The 23257-nt window shown below is 35.5% G+C and overlaps 1 protein-coding gene across 4 annotated transcripts in view; it reads right to left on the bottom strand.

Annotated features, from left to right (window-relative positions):
- LOC145673384 (structural maintenance of chromosomes protein 6-like) overlaps positions 1-23257 on the bottom strand; it is a 228280-nt gene that overhangs the window by 145964 nt on the left and 59059 nt on the right. For all 4 annotated transcript variants that reach the window (XR_014128748.1, XM_081743034.1, XM_081743033.1 and 1 more), the window contains exons 6-7: positions 10550-10669; positions 1121-1251 (exon numbers count right to left, since the gene is read on the bottom strand). Coding sequence is in view for 3 of the 4 variants with exons in the window: in XM_081743034.1 (XP_081599160.1) it covers positions 1121-1251; positions 10550-10669 (251 nt within the window). In the remaining variant the exon portion in view is untranslated. The remainder of the gene's footprint in view (positions 1-1120; positions 1252-10549; positions 10670-23257) is intronic.

The raw sequence follows: 23257 nt of genomic DNA, 5'->3' as shown, positions 1-23257 counted from the left end.
TTCTACACAAAACTTTATTAATAGTGGAAAAATTCATATTCGAATCATATTTCATCAGAACGAAAGATTCTAAATTAAACTTAGACAAAAGTAACTTAAGTAAACAATAGAATTTTATAATAAACGAGAGCGAAGATACCTCGAAAATATAAAAACGTAAAGTACAAGTCCTGTGTAGTTCAACAGAAACCATTGTTTTTTATTATTTTTTTAGCAAGTTCTGTGTAACAAAATACATCGAATCCATAGATTTTTTTGTAATGGCTGTGTTACGTGTATCCTCACTATTCAAAATCGCTCAAGTTTTTTGCCCATAAAAAGGAATTGTCAGGTCAATCGTCATGGGGTTTTGAAATTTGGATTCTGTGTAATAAAATACATTGAATCAGTATCCTGTGGTCCAGTGCAGAGTGTGTGGCTGTTTTATTATTGAAATGAAATAAAATTTTAGTTTAATATCTCATGGAAATGTGTCCTTTAGGATAAAAGAAAATGAATGATTGTGCAATTTTTGTGCTCTCCTACCGGGAATCGAACCCAGGACGACTAGCCACTACACCAGTGTAGAGGGCATTATTATTACCATTATCGCAGTTCTCTCCGAAAGTATTTCTGGTCTCTAAACAGGAACAATACATATATAATAGACTCATGCAGTTTAATTGCGTAGTCTGAAGTTCTATTCCCAAGGAGAGAACAAAAGTTTCAGTGATGACTAAGTTTCTTTAGGAAATTGGAGTTATTTGAATCAGGATCAAATTTCTGGTCTAAAAAACAAGAACTCTGGCCTGTAAAACAAGAACTGTGGTAAAAAAAAACAAGAACTCTGGTCTTAAAAAAAAAAAAAAAAAAAACGAGAACTCTGGTCTAAAAAAACAAGAACTTTGGTCTGAAAAACAAGAAATAACGGCAAAAGGATTCGATTCGCTAACTACACATCACCCAACTAAAACCCGTCTGATCGATCATAGCCTCTCGCAAGCTGTCAAGCCCGGAAGTTTAATTATTTACTGTTTATTTGTAATTGCAATGTAAATTAATTTACTTAGTTTGCTTTGTACAAATAAGCAAATACTTACAAATCATCACATAGGTACTAGGAATCGAAAGGTAAACATACCGTTGCCTTTCTTTTGCTTCTAATTCTTCGGCTTTCAGATCTTCATGTTTCCTGCTAATATCTTCCAAATCTGTCTTCAAAACTTCATATTTTTGCTCCAAATCTTTTAGCTTATTTTCTTCCAATGCTACCTAAAATAATATCAGAAGAGAAAACTTTTACAACTTTAGTTTTCAATAATTAAATTACTAATGTTACTCTAACTCATTCGTAATACAGCTAGTTATAAAATCTTTAACAATTGCACAAGGAACTTTTATTTACAAAATAATAATAATAATAATAAAATTAATTAATTAATTAAATAAATAAATAAAATAAAATAAAACCTTAAAATCCAATTTATGTACAACCACAATAAATTAAAATTTAGAACCAATGTTACAAATAAGATTTACTTGAAAGGATTTATGGTGAAAGTCACACATAAGAGAATTCTAGAATAAAAATTATAGTTTTAAATCTAGAGGGAAAAAATCAATATTAAAACCTACGGATTATTGATCTACGCTGAATGTACGACTTGGCCGTAAAAAATATGTATACCAGTAATTTCATGTACGGTAGACTGAGGTGTGAAAAACAATTCTTCACTATAATTCTACCTGTACACTTATTCTTATACTGCTTGTAGACAATCCAAGAAAGCTTGAACAATACTCTTGTTCAAGACCATTCAAGACTATTTAATGAAACAGACGTCAGCACTGACGCCATTTTTCTCTTGAATTCAATAGTTTCGTTCAAGAAATTTCGTCCTGTTCTAAACAATCCAATTCAAGAACATTCAATAGCCAATCAGCGCTCGAGTTTGAGTGCAGCAAAATACAAAACAAGTATGATGGCGTCGTGAGACAGAGCTGCAGTTGAATAAATATCTTTCCGTTACTCTTTTCCATAATTATCTGATATTCCAAGTGTGTATTATAATAAGCAAACCTAATATTTGCAACGGAAGATACTGTTAGTATTTTTTCTTGATAATATTCACGATTTATATAGTTATAATGCTTGCATGCCCATAACTTTTGTTAAATTTTGAGGCAATGAGAAGCATAAGTATTAATTTGAGAATTTAATATACAAGAATACCGGGTGTAGATTAAGAAAGAAGAGTCCATTAAATAAAAAAAAATATACTGACTTTTCTTGATTTAATAATACTTTTTGTACTGTTATTAATCTCTGATAATATCAAATAATTGCGTACAGATTGATGATATGCTCGCAAACTGAAGTATCCTGGAAATGATTACATGTTATCCTACTGTAATCTAATTATCTTATCACGAAATCCATACGTAGTACTTGAGAAGTTATTTCTTAAGGTAGAGGTTGCTTTCACGCGTGCAGATTAATTTTACTAGTGCTTTCCCGTAAGGTACAAATGTGCATCCTAACATATGCTACATACAAGACTGTGCAAAAATAATAATAAATAAATAAATAAATAAAATCGAAATGCTATTTAACAGTGTCGGGGCAGGAGCATTGAAGGGGGTCCACGGGAGAGTAGTCCGTACGGAGCAGGCGCGTCGTCGACGGAGGTTATAGTACGGTACAAGAATAAGAATCATGTATAAATTAGAATAGTGCAACAAATCCATGACATCGTATTCACTCATTTGAACTGAACTATAGCTGTTGTAATGATTTGATACTGGTAACATTAAACGTCTAAACATAAAATACTGGTTTCCTACATTATACAGGCATGTTTCAACAGTGGAAATTATTGCGGTATCTCAATTAATTCTCCTTCATACACACTCACACATTTTAACAGTAAAATTACTATTCGTTTGACGGGTTATTCTTAACCAGTACCAAAACAGGGATATATTTGTGAAGAAAGTCTGATGCACATATGGGCGGTAAGTCCTGTAGCTGAAAAATATTATCATTGCTTCGTTTGGTTTTCTGTGATTTCAGCCTTTTCTTAAAACAGTCTTCGATGCCAAAGCATAAATAACATCAAATGGCAGTCATTGCCTCGTGATACACATAATTTTAGGAAACAGTTCGATTTTTTCTTTTTGAGTGTGGTTCTGTCATCAGCACCCATTTGAAGAATCAGATTTTTTTTTTTAAAAAAAAGCTTAGTATAGGGAACGATTTTATACCTAAGCAGCACTTTACTTTTTTAACGTCACCTAACCTAACTCGCATTTAATGTAAAAGGGGCAAACTACTTAGTGAAAATTCGATGGGATTGCTGCAAAATCAATTTGCCTGTTTTCTAAATTATTTAACATAATCTATTAAATTACAAATGCCTACAGAAAGTTACGAAAAACATGCTAATATTATAGCTATTCATGCGCAGGTCTGAACTAAATCAGTACGCAGTTTCGCTTTAATTTGTTTTCATAGTTACAGTCTCTTGTTTTGGACTGCCATCTATTAACAAGAATATAAAACAGATTCAATACCTCTATGATCGTGTAAAAGTTGATTCAAGTCCGTTCGAGACTCTTGTTCAAGTGTCTCGAACAATACTCCTTTGACCGTGTAAAGTTGAGGTATTGAATGGTCTTGTTCAAGCTTTCTTGGATCGTCTACAAGCAGCATTACAGTTTCTGTTAACCAATCACCTTAATCTTATACTCCTATTAACCAATCACCACTGGTCAGATAAAATGAAAATTACACGTTTATAGTTCCCAAAATGCATCAAATTCGACCACATGCTGCTCCACGGAACTCAGTTGAACGGAACACTGTACACTGAACAAAGCACACTACACATTCACACAAACCACACATTTATTTAGGTGTATGTGTACTGATTGTAGAAATAAAACACAAGAAGTTTAGGAAAACTAAAAATGGATCAAAATATTGCGATCTTGGCCAATAATTAGTTTTTGGATCAGGGCCCACAAAATTTCTGAACGGCACCTAAATTGCGTTTTCGTATTTTCTACGGAATAAGCACATCATACTGAGTTAACTGATAGTTTGGATTTGACTACACTATATGTAGTTCAAGTATATGTATATATATAGGATCTTTTGATTGATTAAAAAAAAAAAAAAAAACCTGAAAGACTACGATTTAGCCTATAAATGAACGAAATACAATACTTTATTCTATTATTTCTGTGCGTACGTTTATTATTGTCGAGCATCGATGACGGATGATAATGAAAATTAGTTATTTCCTGAAAGATGGGTGGTTAAAGGAAAAATTCCACTGTATTTTCAATACCATCATGACCAGAAGACATTATGATTTACCTACAAGCGGACCAGGCGTTCAGTTACAGCTGCAGAAAATTAAAGAGAATAATTTTTAAACTGATTTTTAAACATAGTTCTAAATTGATGCCATATTGAAATCCAAACAGTAATTAAGTATAAGAGGAAATTTTTGGAAGGATGAAGCTCATAGTTTATATTTTTTAAATACCATCATAGTTTTCACTGAAATGACTTACGAAAACCATAAGAAAGGAGATCAACGGACGAGGTAGGTTTGAACACCAAATCTCCTAATCACAAAACGAGAACGCTAACCGTTAATACCTACGCCGCACCGCGCAGTGGTCGAAATGACGAGAAAACGCGGCGAAACTGTTTGCGGGCGTACTTAAAGCATGCTTTTGTCAGTATGGTGTTTTTGGAAGACACGTTAGGCTATTGTTTATTGTTCTGTCGTAATGTGTACAATAAACTACCGTGTATGGATAGTGATGTGAGTTGCCTATGTAGGCGGCGAAAGAAAGCTGACATTTTCATCCGTGAGCTTTCAAAATCAGGTTTACAAATACCATCGTGGGTAGTTACGAAAAAATAGGTAATTCAGAACTTGAAGTAATGTTATTCGTATTAAAATTGCAGAATAAAGATGTCGTTACTAACAAAATAAACATGTTTTTGGACAGCAACGAAAAAATACATATACAGTAAAAATGAACGATAAAGTTAACCAAAAGTCAGTTCGTATACGAAATGTTTACAAAAATGAAAGCTATCTCGCAATACGCATATCTGAAAACAAAAAAGTAGGAATTGTCCATTCAAGCACAATAGAAGTCACACACACACACACACACAATCGATTGTGAAATTAACCACTTTCAAAAGGCTCTAGTGCCCAAACATGAGATTGGCGATGGCTATTTAAAAGTTGTAAGGTTTCGTTCGGTATATTGCTACGCTTATGCTTTTGAGGCACACTAAGTCTGAGCGTTGAAATTATCGGGTCAGACGATGTTAGAAAAATATGTAGCAAGTCTAGGTTTGTATCTTCCTTTGGCGTTTCTTGGTACCGTTTGTCGCGATACCTGCGGATGTCTTTTGTTTCGAGATTCCTGAACTTCCTCATTTAGTATCCCTATCAGGAGAGAAGCTACGGATATAGTTAACATCTCCACAATACCATTGATCACACTAATAGCCACCAAGACAACGCGAAGAAGGGGACTACTAGCAGTTCAGTTTCTATGAGTAATGTGCGACTGCCTGGACTCGTTGAAACTCGCTTCGTTTGCCAGGGGGCAGGTAAGAGCAGCTAATTCTAATAAAACTCATTAATTGAGAGAAAATATTAAAATAAAAAAGAAACCTTGGACTTTTTGGAAAATTTTAAAAGTCTGCAAATATATAAAAAGTATGAACTTTGAATATAGTGTTGTAATAATCATATGAAGTGCCTCAGAGGTCAGCTATTGACCTTAGAGAATTGCTATTGTTTTGATCAACAGTACGAATATTTTAACATTTCATAACTATCAACATATTTGTGAGTAAAAATTCCGTCATACCATCCTACACGAAAAGTATTTTTACAAGGACGGCCAATCATTTACTTTCGACAAGTGTTTTTTCATGAACGAGTGATGCCAAGATGAAACATAGGTCTGTTTCTATATACATGGACATTCACCTACTAAAAAACAATAGGATCAATCCATACGAAGTGGTCCAGAGGTGATTGCTCGACCATCTCCGAAAATTATAAAAATTTGAATGTGACGAACCTTGTGTATGAGAAGGTCAATAAGACTATTCACGTTGTCATATGTACAAGTGTTCCTGAATGGCGGCCATATTTGTTGCCGGTGGAGTTCGAATTTTTGCATTTGCAAGCGATTACGAAAACTACAATTGCTCAGGACTTACGAATCAGAAGAACTCCAAACAAAAACATATGTTTAAAGGAGAGACTGAGGTACACGGAGAATATAAAATTTTGTATCCAAATAAATATGCAAGGTTGCAAACCAATACATGAAATCACCAGAAAAAAGTACAGAAAATTATACTATCAAAGGGGCTGTATTTTGGAATGGCGTAAAGTGGGAGATTCATAGGTTTTGTGCTGAATACTATTACATGTAAAATGTCTGCAGAAATATCTACACCTTTGATACTACTGGCACCATAGATTTATGGGGTTCCGAAAGTTGAAGTTTGTGATTTTGATACCACTTTTGGGGCATATCATCTCAGGGGGGGAAAGTGCTAAAAATTGTTGCTTACGCCACAAAGTAATTCTGTATGTGAATAAACTATTGAAAAAAAAATGACTGATATTACATGGAGAAAAAAGTGAGGACATGGTAAAAACGTGAAGAAAGCACGCGCGTGACAATGGTCGTAGCTCGGAAAAATTTTAATGTTTTGATATGTTTCATGCTAGATCTCGAAAACTACGACTGGTTCTTGGAGATCTGCTCTTCAGAACCGGACATGGATCTGAAAAGCCCGGTACCGGAACTGAATCTTAGGAACCGGTTCCAGACTTGGATCCGAAAATCCGGTTCCAGAACCGCATCTTAGGAACCGGTTCCAGACGCGGATCCGAAAACCCAGTTCCGGAAACCGGACCTTATGAACTTGTTTCAGACCTGGATCCAAAAGCCCTCCAAAGACCCGTAAAGAGGCACAAAGTCACCTTCAAAACAATACAAAGAGGACCACGCGCTTGTGCCCTCTCCGCCCAGACCCGCTTGTGCCCCTAGAAAAAAATTTTGGTCTACCAGTGGGTGTTTTAGCCAAATGAGTTTGCCAGCTGTTTAGCCAATGAGTTTGACAGTTACCCACGTTGTTTAGCCAAATAAGACAGGCGGCCGCCGCCTGGGCATCTGCCTGTCGCTTTCACCATTTCATCCAGCACACTGTTCACAGCCTGCCAGCAGCTCGGGTTTAGCGGAGGGATGGCAACAAAGTTTCGGTTCCAGCAGAACCGGTTTCGCGATGAACCGGTTATTAGAGATCTGGTTTTCAGAAACAGTTCCACACCTGGATCCGAAAACCCGGTTCTACTAGGAACCGGTTCCGCCCATCCCTAATATGTATTAAACAGAAAGACCCAACAATGTTGCCAACCCAATATAGTTATATTTTTCAAATGGCACTACGTCAAATTATTACATATTTCAAATCAACGTGTTAAATATAAACTTAAAATATCACTTTTATTACTCAGTGTTGCAAACTAAGGATGTTATAGTATCACAAACATCCAAAGTTCGGAAGCCTCTAACACAAATACAGCATAACGGAGATGCACAGAATAATGCACATTGGAGTACTTTAGTGTTGGATACCTTGGCCATGGTATGACTTGTTTCGAATGAGTAGGAACGAAGTTACTAGGACTTGAAACTTTTAATTTTTTTGAAAGCCTTTATTTAAAAAAAAAATGCTGAGATAAGTATCATATCTAGTTACTTGTATGCTTTGTAGTGGTGTAAATTATTTTGCCGTTTATAGCACTTCGATACCTCAAACCGTTCCGGAGATATGGAAAACATTACTGAAGTTTGCAGCACTGCTTAAATCGTATAATTGCGAGAACTTGTTGTAATTACAGCTACTAAAAGCTATTGCTGTAATGTTAAAGAAGAGAAGGGAAACAACAATCATTTTAAATATTTTCTACAAATACGCCATTTTCAGCAGGATAGGATAGATAGGTGTAACGCAACATTGCGAACACATTAACTTCCGTAACTGTGATTGAATTTGAATGATACTTTGCTGATACATTAAGTGCCTTAATACCGCGGTCCAGTTCAACGATGAGTGTCGTGGGTGCAAGGGGAAGCTAATCCCCTTGCCATATAGACGTGGGATGATCATGGAGATAGAAAGACGGAACGAACGCCACTGCAAGTTTTGCACAACTAAACACAAACAAAAGCGGGCCTAATTGCTGAACCATGTGTAGTTTTCGAGATCTAGCATGAAACATATCAAAACATTTAAATTTTTCCGGGCTACGATCATCGTCACGCGCGTGCTTTCTTTGTGTTTTTACCACGTCCTTACTTTTTTCTCCATGTAATATCAGTCATGATTTTTTTTGCAATAGTTTATTTACATACAATATTACTTTGTGGCCTAAGCAGCAATTTTTAGCATTTTGCCCTCCTGAGATAGTACGCCCCAAACATGGCACCAATAACAAACTTCAACTTTCGAACCTCCATAAATCTATGGTGCCAGTAGTATCATAGCGTGGATGTTTCCACAGATTCTTTACATGCAGTACTATTCAGTACAAAATTTGTGAACCTCCCACTTTATGCCATTCCAAATTACAACCCGTATAATAGTGTAATTTTCTGTACTTTTTCTGATTTCATGTATTGGTTTGCAACCCTGCATATTTATTTGGATGCAAAATTTTATATTCTCCGTGTACCTCAGTCTCTCCTTTAAACATTCGTATTTGTTTGATGTTCTTCTGATTCGTAAGTCCTGAGCAACTGTAGTTTTCGTAAACGTTTGCAAATGCAAAAACTAGCACTCCACCGACAACAAAGATGGCCGTCATTCAGGAACACTTGTACATACGCCAACGTGAATGATGTTATTAACCTTCTGATAAACAAGGTTCATCACATTCCAATTTCTATAATTTTCAGAGATGGTCGAGCAATCATTTTCGTCATCTTTGGACCACTTTAGATGGATTGACCCTATAGGCGTTCATTCAGGTAATAAAGTCCATTTTTGGGATTTTGTCCAGCTTTTTTCCTATTTCGACCACTGTGCACCGCCTACCCGTTCATGCGAAAGGTTAATGATAACCACAATACATAAACGATTTTAATGCTACGAGTTTTACATTTACTCATTCGTTATAAACAAATATTTCGAAGTAGTTTTCATTTAAAATCTTTGCATACAGGGTACTTACATAATTCCGGAAATACGTAAATAAGTACGTTCCCATCTAGTCTAATAATATCTACGAAAACTGTGATGATCTGTATTGACGCGTTCCTTTAGTAAAATTTTATTAAACGTATATTTATCTTCATACTTACTATCCTTAAATTTCTGCAAACAACAACAACGTTTCTAACTTCCACAGAGAAAATATTACAGGATGTCTACTAAAATCCCAAAATGAAATTTTGTTACTTTTTCGTGACCTTTTCTTTATCAAATCATAAAATTTCGTAACATTGAAAAACTAATAACAATACCTATATTCTTTAGCACTTATCTTTATCTTATCTCTACTTTCAAAGACTGTTCCCTGGAGCGATAAAAACTTGGTGTCTTCTCACAATTGACTAAACTGATTAAATGCGTAGATGGTTTCAGCGATGCGATGCAATTTGCATCACCTGCTGAATGATGCCAGATGAAGGACAATCTCAAGGGCAAATTTGGGTGTAAATTAGGCCGAATTTGCAAGCATGTGATAGAACCGTGCTTTGCTTACGATTTGGTAGCGTCTAAAGCCGACCATAGACACTTTTGGCGGTGAATTTTGACGTTTTATAAAACAAAATTTTAAAGTCTCTACTTATATTTGTACAAAAAAAAAAAAAAAAAAAAAAAAAAAAAAAAAATCGAGACCCAAAAGCTCAATTTTGTGACTTTTTAGTGACTTTCGCGACCGACAGACACCCTGTATTAGAATTAAAACCAGTTTTTTATTTTTCATTTTAATTCTAATTCCCTTGCTTTTATTCGTTCGAAAAGCTGAAAACTTATTCCATGTAGGTTCTAAATTTGTTTGCAGCAGCATGCACCCATCCTGTCTCTTGTTTGCATAGTCCCAGATATAATACGGTTTGTTGATTAAGCATAATCAGGTCGAGATACTCGAATTCAAGAAGAGAAACTCAGAGCTAGGAAGTCAACAGTAACAATGTGCTGACCACACACGCTAAACAGTCTGATCAGCTAGAGTCCTTCATGGATCAGTGCTTTTAGCTACTGTAATTCTTCCATCGTCTCCATAGTAATTTCTGAACACAAAGCAGATGTTCCGTTTACCGTTCCAAAGCATATAAAAGCATTTTCGTTGATTTATTTCTCTCTAAGTATTTCTTCGAAGATAACAAGCTCACTCTTGACTAGTTGATCCAAGCCCTCACTGTTAATTTTACCACTTAGCTACTGAGTAAAGAAAGCTTCAGAATAGTAGAAACTAATATAATATCTCTACGAACTTACTTTAGCCCAATAGTATTCATTTTCTAACTTTTCTTGTTTCTTACGTAGTTTGTCTAGCGTCTGATGACTGTTCCACTTCTTCTCCCAAACATTAACTTCTTCTCTCGCAGCAACTAAAGTCTACAAAAATACAAAAATTGCTCTATTAGTATCATTTGCCTAAGTATCATGATGTGATACGTATAAAAATATAGAAATGAAACAAAAAAAGAAAAAAGGAGGGATACATTTCACAACAAACAGATGAAAAACACATACATGGCAAATAATAAATTATTAAAATAATTTTGTGCATGGGCTTATTAACTGCAAATTTCAAGTTTGTAGATGCAGGTACTGAATTAAAAAAAAAAAAATCATACTTGTAATATCTGTGCTATTGTGGAATTACAATGGTGACCATTAAAATTGTAACACTGAGGCCAGCACTGCCAAATATAGCAAACATACACTTTCTCATACAAGGATGAAATTACTGTATTACAGTTACAGATCTGTGTGACGGCGCCTCGAGACACGACTAGAATATACAGATTACTGTAACATTAATAACTACTGAAGCACTACAAGGTATAGAATGCTGGTTCCGACATGATGTCGAAGTTTCTTTCCCGTAGGCACGGAGGAAAAGGGGGGAAGGGAGTGTAGCATAATCCTGTTGGAAATTTACCCCATTCAGGAACTGAAAAGAGAGACCATAACAGGCTTCAACAGTGAACGTCTACTTCATACGCATTATATGCTGGAGGAACTAAATCGAACGACACTGCATACCACAACGCCCAATGCTGGACCGGAGTTCGATGCAGAATGCATGTTCCATTCAGTCTGTCACCGCGGTACCCACAAACACGGACGCGGCAATAATGTAGATTTGTTGAACAGAATGTTGTGTTGTGACATACCATACGAAAACGATGACACTGGTTACGATACAACTTCCTTTAATTCTTATGAAAATATTGTGGATAGCTCTGCGATCCGCAATAACCATAAACAAAAGTTGTGCGTCCTTTTCGTCAGTAGCGTAACGGTACTATTAAGACGCCTTAACGATCTGCTATATGCATTACAGTAATTCACTCTGTCCAGCATAACGAACAATTCCACGGACGGATAATCCACAGTCTCGATGTCAAAATTGTCCCGTGTAATGCTACTACATTACAAACTGTCTTAAATAGTTTATCATACTAAACGAGTTTAAATCTATGCTGATTATTGATTTGTTTATTGAACTATATCGGTTAATGTTCACTTTATTCTAATATTGACAATGCAATTCAGACAAGTCTGCCTTTCATCCTGAGAGAGAAAAATATTTTCTGGAAGTTAGCAGATTTTAAGATACTTAAGCTATGTTGTGAGTTTATCTGTATGCATTTTCGTCCAGATAATAATAATTCCCAGATGAAGTGGAAAACGTTCCATCGGTAAGACACAGAACAACTCTTGTAACACAAGTTTGTGTATTGAAATTAGTAGTTTTCACAAGTAATGACTACTTCATTCTATTCTGATTACATTTATTAATCTGTAACGAAATACGATACGAGATAAATTAATAAATAAATAAAAAAAAAAAAAAACCGTTACTTACCAATTAATCCTCCCTTCGAAAGCCTAAATATTTTTCAAATGTTTCGGAACTCAAGGCTGCTTTCGTCCTCAGTCGCATGGTGAAAAGGATTAAAACGGAAAGGAGATAAAAGGTATAAAACAAGGAATACATACCACTAAATAAAATAAATGTAACGTAAAGCATTGATCCTGAAATGTTACGAGCAGAGCGAAGTGCAAAAGGAATGAAATGAATCGAAGGAAGCGCGGTATTTATATTACACCACTACTGCTAGACTCAAAATATGCATCAAAGGAAGGTAATCAAATTCTATCAATGTTGCCTGTATCCAGATTCAGAGCAGGTTTGTGTTTATGAATAAAGAATAATTCTTTAATCTTCAGTTGTTTCTTTGTTTTTGCTGAACCTATTACATTAACCTGTTTTATATTATGTGTATGTTGTTTTAAATGAAGCGCCAATCTCGACATGCCCTCTCTTGTGACTTTTTTGATTGTGTAATATGTTCCTTAATTCGAGTGTTGATGTTCGTTTCGTTTGGCCTATATATGAGGAGTTCGCATGGACCGTGGTAAATACCTGACTTATTTATTGGATCAACAAAATAACTTTTAAATCCGGTGAGATGTTTTTGTAGACTTTTTGGTGGGATACTTGAAGCAGATATGTTATGCTTTTCAAAAATCCACAATTTGAATTTTGAATTTTTGTCAATAATTATGGAAAATAAGGAATTGCTATCCAGGTTTTTGCTTGTTTGGAAATGAGTGTTTTTTGGGGCTTGCAACGATCTACGTGTTTGATTAAATCGCTTTTGTAAAGTACACAACTTGTAACTTTTTTTTTTCTTTTGTCCTATTTTGTATAAAAACTGTATTTCGTCATTAAGATCTTTTGGACGATCACAAATTAGTAATGCCCTGCGAAAGAAATTCTTCCAAATATTGGCCTTGTACAGTGGTGGATGAGCTGACTGTTGATGTAAGTAGTGCTTGCATTAGGTTTTCGATATACTTTTCTTATAACTTTGTTGATAGTGTAACATTGTTCTACAGATTTTCACTTTTTTTTTCTCTCTTTCCTGAATGAAAGTACGTGTTCTTTATGGTTTTTGACCTTCTGATTACGAATCTGAAGTCAGATATGCTGTATCAGGACTGGTTGTTGAAAAATTTGTAAATAAAGATTAAAAGGCCTTTTTTTTTTTTTTTAATGTATGAATTTTAATAAATATTGTGACTTTGATGTAAAAACGAGATGTTGAAAAATATACCTGGCACATCTGGATCTCAGAAATATAAACGAAAATCTATATCTTTGTATTTCGTGGCATTTCCATTCATATTAGACTGACAAACAATGAATAGGGGCAAGGGGAAAGAAATGAAATCTTTAAGTTTTACGTCCCACTGTTATGCCGGTTAGGCTAAAGGAGACGGTGATGATGAGTAATGAATGAAATGGTGGAATGAAGAAAGTGGGAGGAAACGGGAGAACCCCGAGAAAACCCACGCACACGATGTTTGTCCACCACAAAGTTCACTTGGCTGGGGCTGGGATCGAACCCGGGACCCCAAGTATCAGACGTGAACGCTCTACCACTGAGCCACCGCGGCCCCTAATAGGGGCAAGAGGGTTTTCGCAAATTAATGAAGTACGTATATTAAGCTTGTACTAGAGTTTGTATAATATTGTATACTTACTCTTGTAAACTAATTTACTTGACGACAAAATGCGCAATTGTATAGCCCAATAGCCCACAAAGTTCACATGGCGCGAGCTGGGATCGAACCAGAGACTCCAAGCACGGGATGTGAACGCTCTACCACTGAGTCACCGCGCCCCCGGGGAGGCAGAAAAATGTTCTTGTGATCAACATAGGGTTTATCTTTCACATTCTTAATTCCGGGAGTGAGGGATGTTCGAGTAGGCCATTCTCTTTGTGTGTAGTACAGATCCCTTGCTCTACTGTCCCACTCACACAGAAAACAACAATACTTTGTATAGCCCAACTGTAACCCTAACATCAAACCAATCACCTTCAAGTCGCCACATATATTCCACTAATGCACAGCATACCTTTGTCGAAAAGGAGTTTCACATTGTGATACGTCTCCTTTAAATTAACGGAATATCCAATTGGAATGGAAGGGTACGTATTACCGTCGTGGAGGAGAACACACTTCATACTTGCTTCTGACGAGTCCAAGAATAAACGTCACTCATCGACTTTATACTTTATTTATAATGCCTGCATCAGTCCTTCCACGTCAGTACAATATATACAATCATCACTACTGCTGTAAAATTTGAGGAAGTCATGTTGTGTATGACGGTAAAATGTCACTTTCGTTTCGTTTCGAAAAAGGTTCCAACCTTGAAGTCTTGAAGCTAAGATTTCAGCTTGATGTTTGGGTAGGTTCAAGTCTCTAATAAGGTGGTTCAGTCCCTCTTGCGTTATCAAATGTAGTTCTTTGGTACGTGCACTGTATGTAGGGTCTTCACTCTCAGTATCCGTAACATCTTCACTTTCATCAACGTCACTGCTATCTACTGTCTATACGTCTGGCGACACTGGCACAGGAAAATCTTCACTATGTGGGATGGGTCTTCTAGCTGATTGTAGATTTGGGTATTGTACTGATCGTTTACCCTTGGAGGTTATTCTCTTTACAGACAAAAGTAACAGTCGTGTATATGGTCACGTGATTCAAACCATAACATTGGTGTAGCAAACGCCATACACTTGTGAGAACCACGTAACCAGCCCCTTAGATTTACAGCACAGGATTTACAACAGAATTTCCGTGCCCAGGGTTTGTCTACGTCGACTTTCGATGAAAAATACAATTCATACGCTTTTTCACAACAGGCGTTATCTTAGTGAGCTTCGGTTTTGGAGTTATCCGTCCACACACATAACAGAAGTTGTCAGGATCATTTTTACACTTCCTAGGCATTTTCAAAATTGTACCACTATAAAACATAAAACACAACATCATTTTCAAATGTTACCCAGTTTACAACAAAAGATCCACAAGTTGATTCACAAGAACACACGTTTCAATGTTGTTTATCTTCTATTAGCACAGTACGTCAAGAGAAAATGCAGCTCACCACACAAACAAGCAAAGAAGTAAACATACAATATTGATGCTCACACCGCCGTCCGATGTTGCCAGATGTAGGTGGGAAAAGTTAGTTCCGACGGTAAAGTTTCCACTTCTTCCCGCAACATTTTTTTAGCTTTCGTCTATGGCAGGGGCTGGAAGTAATATATTTTCCATTAATGATTGTCTGTATTTTATATATTGCAATGTATGAATAACGCATGCTGTGTGCAGTATATATATATAATTATTTTAAAAAAGATATTTTTAATAAAAAATCTAAATTAGTCCCAGAATGTAGAAACTTATAATCACATTTTCCGGGTTTTCCAAAAATTGAGACCTGATACGCAAAAGCTATTATTATTTTCGAATTCAGTGGGACGACAACCTTTCAGAATAGCTGATTAGTTTTCACGAAAGAAATTTGGTGTTGAACAGTGCATTTTACTTGCATCCATAGACGTTGTTGATATGTATCTGTCCATACCACTGGAACTTACTTATCAATAGCACACGATCCTGCTTATTACAAAATGGCGCATCTGCCTATGAAACTCATTTTTTATTACAGTTACTTGAGGTCTGTTTAATAACCATGTATTCCAATTTGAAAATCATTACTGCTCTCAGAATGATGGCTAAGCCATGGGCTACTATCCTCGATATTGACTATCCTCGATACACACTATCCTCGATATTGACCGATATTGTTTTAAATCAGACTGGAACTTCCACTTTACAGCAGGATACATTTAAGCACATTATATATTACCATTATGCTGGTGACATTTTGCTACTTGTATGTGACGAAAATACACTTGTAAAAATATTTGAACAATTCAACAATCAGCATCCTAGGCTGAAGTTCACCCTCGAATGTGTATCTGATAACTGTCTTCCATTTTTAGACTTACTGATTACCCGATCACACAACAAATTTATAAGAAAAGTATATCGAAAACCTAATGCACAGCACTACTTACACATCAACAGTCAGCTCATCCGCCACTGTACAAGGCCAATAATTGGAAGAATTTCTTTCGCAGAGCATTGTTAATTTGTGATCGTCCAAAAGATCTTAATGACGAAATACAATTTTTATACAAAATAGGAGCCAAAAAAAGTTACACGTTGTGTACTTTACAGAAGTGGTTTAATCAAACACGTAGATCGTTGTATGCCCCAAAAACTCTCATTTCCAAACAAGCAATAACCCTGGACAGAAATTCGTTATTTTCCACAATTATCGACAAAAATTCAACGTATTTTTGAAAAGCATAACATATCTGCTTCAAGTATCCCACCAAAAAGTCTACAAAAATATCTCACCGGACTTAAAAGTTATTTTGTTGATCCAATAAATAAGTCAGGCATTTACCACGGTCAATGCGAATGTAACTCCTCATATATAGGCCAAACGAAACGCAATATCAACACTCGAATTAAGGAACATATTACACAATCAAAAAAGTCACAAGAGGGCATGTCGAGATTGGCGCTTCATTTAAAACAACATACACGTAATATACAACAGATTAATGTAATGGGTTCAGCAAAAACAAAGAAACAACTGAAGATTAAATAATTATTCTTTATTCATAAATACAAACCTGCTTTGACTCTGGGTAGTGGCAACATTGATAGAATTTGGTTACCTACCTTTGATGTATACTTTGAATCTGACAATAATGACGTAACATAGATACCGCGCTTCCTTCGATTCACTTCACTCCTTTTGCACTTCGCTCTACTCGTAACATTTTAGGATCCATTCTTCTCGTTACATTTATTTTATTTAGTGGTATGTATCCCTTGTTTTACCTTTCATCTCCTATCCGTTTTAATACTTTTCACTTTACTTCTGAGGACGAAATCAGCTTTGAGTTCCGAAACGTTTGAAAAATATTTAGGCTTAAAAATCCAAGGGAGGATTAATTAGTAAGTAGCCAATTTTTTGTTAATTTGAATCATCCTCCCATGCGCCCATATAATTGAAAGGATATGAGTTAAATTAATATTTTAGGGTATGAGAAATATATATTATACGTAGTTCAGATCATGTTCAAATTGATTAACCAGTGCTAGGTCATAACACCAAGATCATAGTAGTGTAAAAATACGGTTTATTATATTTGTAGAGGTAGTTCACATAGTCAAGTTTATTATTACAGATATTTAAATCTGCATTCAAGTAACTTACTCTCATTCTTGCAATTAATATACACTGTTGAATATATACAGGATTTAGGATTTAGATTTCTGGGCTTTTGTTTTCTATGGCCATTTAGTCCGTCACCTATGAGGGATGACGTTCCTCGACGAGCACACTATCCGGGAAAAAGGGAAGGAAGGACGCAGCCTGGGACCTATAAGTTGGGTACCATCCTGGCATTTGCCCGATGTGAATGACGAAAACCCAGGAAAACCTCAATCAGGATGGCTGGCCTGAAAAAGCTCTTTACACTTTTTCGACCGAGTGGCCCCACTGGGAATCGAATCCCGGATCGCTCGCACCAAAGGCGTGAGCGTTAGTGACTACGCTATGCGGGGCCACTGGATATATATAGGGTTGGTAAAGGTAATATCTTAAGTTGCAAATCCTAAAGCAGCAAAGAATATCCATCTTGAAGATCGATGTAACAACGATTCCGAACTGTTCACTCCCTAGATAGAGATATGTTTCTAGATGCACATTTAGAGCATACGAAGATGTTTTCGGTGTGATGATCCATCTATAACAATTTTACTATTCGTGGATCTTCGATTTCTGTTGTTTCTAAAATCCATCTGACCAGTTTGATCTCCAAACATTATTTTTTATGTCTTCGGCTGAGTTTGATGTAACACGTTCAAAATTGCGAAGAATGATGACATCTTCCTGACTCATCAGAAGTTAAACAAAATTTACAGCATGCTGGCCTACATTTTATAAGCTGTGTTAGCATACCAAAGATGATATAACTGTCTAAAGGTTGTAGACGCTAACGTTCTAGAATTTCAAACCTCTCTCTTTCTTACGCTCTATTTCAATTAATTTCAAATTATCGCGTGTTTAACTCGATTCTGGAATTTTGAAGAAATTACTCTATGAAAATTCATAAAATCAATCTGAATTTTCGGTGTTTCTTTTAAAGTTGATCACAGGCCGGTGCGACTGAAACTGCAACTTGAATTTGAAGGATTTAATCATAACGATTTCCGAGCTTATAGTGGTCTGGTCTCTTGTAACTAGTTGAAAAGTGACCAAAAGCACACGAAAAAGTGACCAAAATCTCATTATGCCCCTTTTTTCCTTTGTCAATTTATTTCTTTGTTTTGTTTCATCTTTTCTTTACTTCTTCTTTTTGAGTTTCCTCCTTTCTTAGGTTTTCTAAGTAGGCTTTGTAGTTACGGTAAGCAGACTTAGTAGATGTAAGAAGCTTCTGAGTAAGTGGAACCAGTTCTGGTCTATTTGCGAATTTCTTCATCCCAGACATTATACATTTAACTTAGCATTGAGAATTCTCAAAGCCATGAAATATTCAAATTCATTACCTACTCGTAAGAAGAGCATACAAGAAGCATAACACAAGACGAACATGATGAACCACACAAACACACAACGTTGAGCGGAGCGTTAATTATTACGAGAGAAAACTAAAAGACTATTATGATAGAAGAAAGAATAGACACAAAGGGTTCTTAACCCCACCTTGAGGCTTAAGCATCCACCAACCATCCACTGGCTTTAGAAGGAATAAAAGCTGAAATGAGAATCAAGCTGATTGTTTCACATGTGGCAGCAAGTACTGAAGCTTTTGGAAGAGTAATGAGTAACAGGTTTCTGCCTTTTTCCATTTATTTTTATAATATATTTCTTATAAAACTGTCAATGCAAAACATAAATCCCACGAAAAAGTCACTTTACTTCCCAAGAAACGTAACTTTAGTGACAAATTTGAAAAAAAAGTAACTTTTAGTGACCAACTTGAAAAAAGTAACTTTTAATTAAAAAAAAAGTGACTCATTATGAGCCCTGCAATTGGTCAGAGTAGAAAGTTCGAGTCATACTGAATTAAGACAAAACATTTAACGTTAACATAAGATATAATAGAATATTTTATATACCTTTTTGTGTGTTTTATTATTGTATTATCCAATATTTCAAGCTCTAATGATCCTTAAATTTTTCTTAGAATCAGCCCAGATGAAGAGTTCAGAACCGTTATGAATAATAGAATAAGAAATCACAATAAAAAAGTAAATAAATTGTATTACATTTTTACATTATATTACGAGTACGTACAGTCACACTGGAAACTATATCACTTTGTAACTCAACGTTAAATTTGTATTATGGCAACCTCGACATGAATTGGGATATGAACAGTTTTATTCAAAGCGCAAACCTCAGCGACTAAATTATATAGGGTGTTACAAAAACGTGTCAATATTTTGGGAATAGATTCCTCATATCAAAATAAGAAAAAAAGTTCATATGGATCTGGGCTCAAAAGTAGCTAGTTTCGGAATTATAGGGTGCCGAAAACGTGAAACAAGTGAACTTCGAGTCAAGACATCACTGAGGAACTGGTATATGAAGTATTCAAATATCTATGTTTGAGAATGCTCCAGTACTCGCACATTTTTTAGAGAGGTAGGTTGAGTGACCAAGGAGTCGTTCCAGATCAAATCAACACAATTTCAAAACAAAATTCACCTTACTATCTCAGATTGTCATGAAAGTTTTCACAGAGATACTATTTATATAGACTAAGAAAAGTATCAAATTTCAGCTTTATATATCAACCGGTATGGTAGATAAGGCTATATAAAGTTTCAAAAATTTGCCCAAAATAGTATGTTCAATGTATTTTGAAATTGTAATTGTAGCTCTCCTAATTGAGCTAAAGAGCTGGTTAAGGTGTCATTTTACAGCATTTTTCATACTCTTTCCTGTGATGTACAACATCATATAAGCTAATGCAGAATTGTTTTTTCAAAATCAAAACCAAAATTTTACTTCAAAATTTTTCAAAAAGTACATATTTTAAAATTTTGAAATTAATTCCATGAATAAATAGTATTGTTGTAAAGCACCTGGCAAAGTATGAATTTGGGATTGTTAGAAAAAATGCAAAACTAACACTATAGTTTTCATTACTAATAAAGGTAATATTCATTGTCCGAAAACGGAGAGATTCAATTTAAAGAAATTAGAAGAGAGCCAGGTAAGAGAGAAATACCAGATTGAAGTTTCGAATAGATTCTCGGCTTTAGAAGATTCGGAATGCACTAGTGTTGAGGATACCTGGATTGAAATTAGAGATAGCATTAAAATTTCAGCAAAAGAAAAATTGGGACACGCGGAAATACGTAGGAATAAACCATGGTTCGACCAGGAATGCATAAAACTAGCAGAGAAGAGAAAACAGGCAAACTTAAGCTGGCTACAAAATCCGAATGAAATAACTACACAAAATTTCCCAGATATCAGGCAGAAAACTACCAAAACTTTCAGAACAAAGAAACGCGATTTTCTGAAAGCTAAAATTAAGGAACTTGAAGATAATAGTAATAATAAAAACATCCGGGACATGTATAAGGGAATCAACGAATTTAAGAAACGTGCTTATATATTAAAGAAATCTGACGGTACAGTTCTCACTGACACGGATAGCATCTTAAATAGATGGAAAGATTTCTTTGACGATTTGCTTAACACGCAACCAAAAACTAGTGTGCGTGGAGAAAAGGAGATACACACCACAGAACCGTATATTCCAGAACTCAACCAAAGAGAAGTAGAAGCCGCTATAAAGAAATTAAAGAAACACAAATCTCCTGGTGTAGATGAAATTCCGGCTGAGTTAATTTTAGCTGGAGGCGAAAAATTGTGGAACAAGATACACAAACTCATTCTCCTTATTTGGAACAAGGCAGAATTGCCACAAGAGTGGAAAGAATCAATCATTGTTCCAATTCACAAGAAAAGCGACAAAACTGACTGTAATAATTATCGAGGCATTTCTCTTCTGTCAACATCCTATAAAATCCTTTCAAATATTCTATTAGCAAGACTGACCCCATACGCAGATGAAATTATTGGAGATTATCAGTGCGGATTTAGACGAAATCGATCAACTATCGACCAAATTTTTACCATTCGCCAAATACTCGGAAAAAAGTGGGAATACAATACCCCGGTACATCAACTATTTATTGATTTTAGAAAGGTGTAGACTCGGTTAGGAGAGGAACATTATACAACGTTCTTACAGAACTTGGAATACCGAGAAAGCTAATTAGATTAATTAAGATATGTTTAAATGAACCCCAAAGTAAAGTCCGGGTAGGAAAATTTTTGTCCACGAGCTTTCACGTCGAAAATGGTCTGAAACAAGGAGATGCGTTATCGCCATTATTATTTAACTTCGTTCTGGAGTAAGCTATAAGGAAAATCAAAGATAGCAACCAGGGCCTAGAGTTGAACGGTATTCACCAGATTATGGCATATGCTGATGATGTAAATTTAATAGGGGATGATAGGAGAACAATAGAAAGAAATGTAGAGATCTTATTAAACGCTTGCAGGGACATGGGCTTAGAAGTAAATGCAGAGAAAACTAAATACATGGAAGTGCGTCGGGACCGGAATACAGCAAATTATGGATGCGTATTAACAGAGGAAAATCATATTCACGGAGAAATTAAATGTCGACTAAAAGCAGGGAATTCGTGTTACTATTCGGTTCAAAATCTCTTGTCGTCGTGAATTCTGTCGAGGAATTTGAAGCTTAAAATATACAAAACGATAATCATGTCTGTTGTTCTGTATGGCTGCGAAACATGGACACTTACTCTGAGGGAAGAACATAGACTGAAAGTATTTGAGAACAAGATCCTGAGACGAATATTCGGACCCAAGAGGAACGGGAATGGGGAATGGTGGAAACTTCATAACGAGGAACTACATAATTTATATGGTTTACCCAACATTGTTAGGGTCGTCAAGTCTAGGAGGCTTAGGTGGACGGGTCATGTAGCTAGAATGGAAGAAAGTAGAAACGCTTTCAAAGTCTTGACTGGAAGACCAATCGGAAAACGACCATTAGGAAGATCTAGGCGCAGATGGGAGGACAATATTAAGAGATGGATCTCGCAGAGATTTGAATACAAAGTAGAAATTGGATGTAGTTAGCTAAGGATAGAAGTCAGTGGAGAGCTTTTGTGAACGCGGCATTGAACCTCCGGGTTCCATAGGCCACAGAATTAGTTAGTTAGTTAATCCGGTACCTAGCTGGAAAATTCAAGTATGCATTTTTTTTTTTTTTTAACTTGTGGGAATAAACATGAAGAGTAGAGTAATGGGTCTAAAACAAACCAAACGAACTGAAACGAAGAAGCCTAAACAAACTGAACGAACTGAAACGAAGAAGCCTAAACAAACTGAACGAACTGAAACGAAGAAGCCTAAACAAACTGAACGAACTTAAACGGCTTTAGTAATTTTTAAAAATATAAAAGTTTAAAAGATAAATAAATATTTACTGCAAAGGAACCAATCCTATACACTTATATTTTAAAAAGTAAAATTTAAAAAATTGGCCTACTCAAAATTAAAATCCTTAAGCCGTCCCTACTAACGAAACAAATTCTATCTTATCTATCTGCTTGCCTGAATGTCTGTTTCATAGTTTTACTATGGACTCATCTATATTCTTTCTTTAAGTAATTGTTTATTTTTATTTTCACAGAAGCGTACAACTTAACATTCTTGTGTTATTACCCTACATACAGAGTATTCTTGAAAAATCAAGTGTTAGTTTTTAATTTTTTTAAAACAATGAACCCATTATCATCCCAAATTCCACTATCATCCCTATTCCTAAAAAATTGTAATAAATTTTTGTAACACCCTGTACAGGTAACAATTTATCAGATTATGTCCACAAAGGAACTACAAGTTGAAGTCAATGGATTGTTATATATATATATATATATATATATATAAAACCTATAACAGCATGTCTA

Source organism: Thermobia domestica, chromosome 16 (genome assembly GCF_964235325.1).
Source record: "Thermobia domestica chromosome 16, izTheDome1.hap1.1, whole genome shotgun sequence".
NCBI lineage: Eukaryota > Metazoa > Arthropoda > Insecta > Zygentoma > Lepismatidae > Thermobia > Thermobia domestica.
Note: the sequence above shows the minus strand (reverse complement) of the source record. Positions and strands in the feature narration are given on the sequence as shown.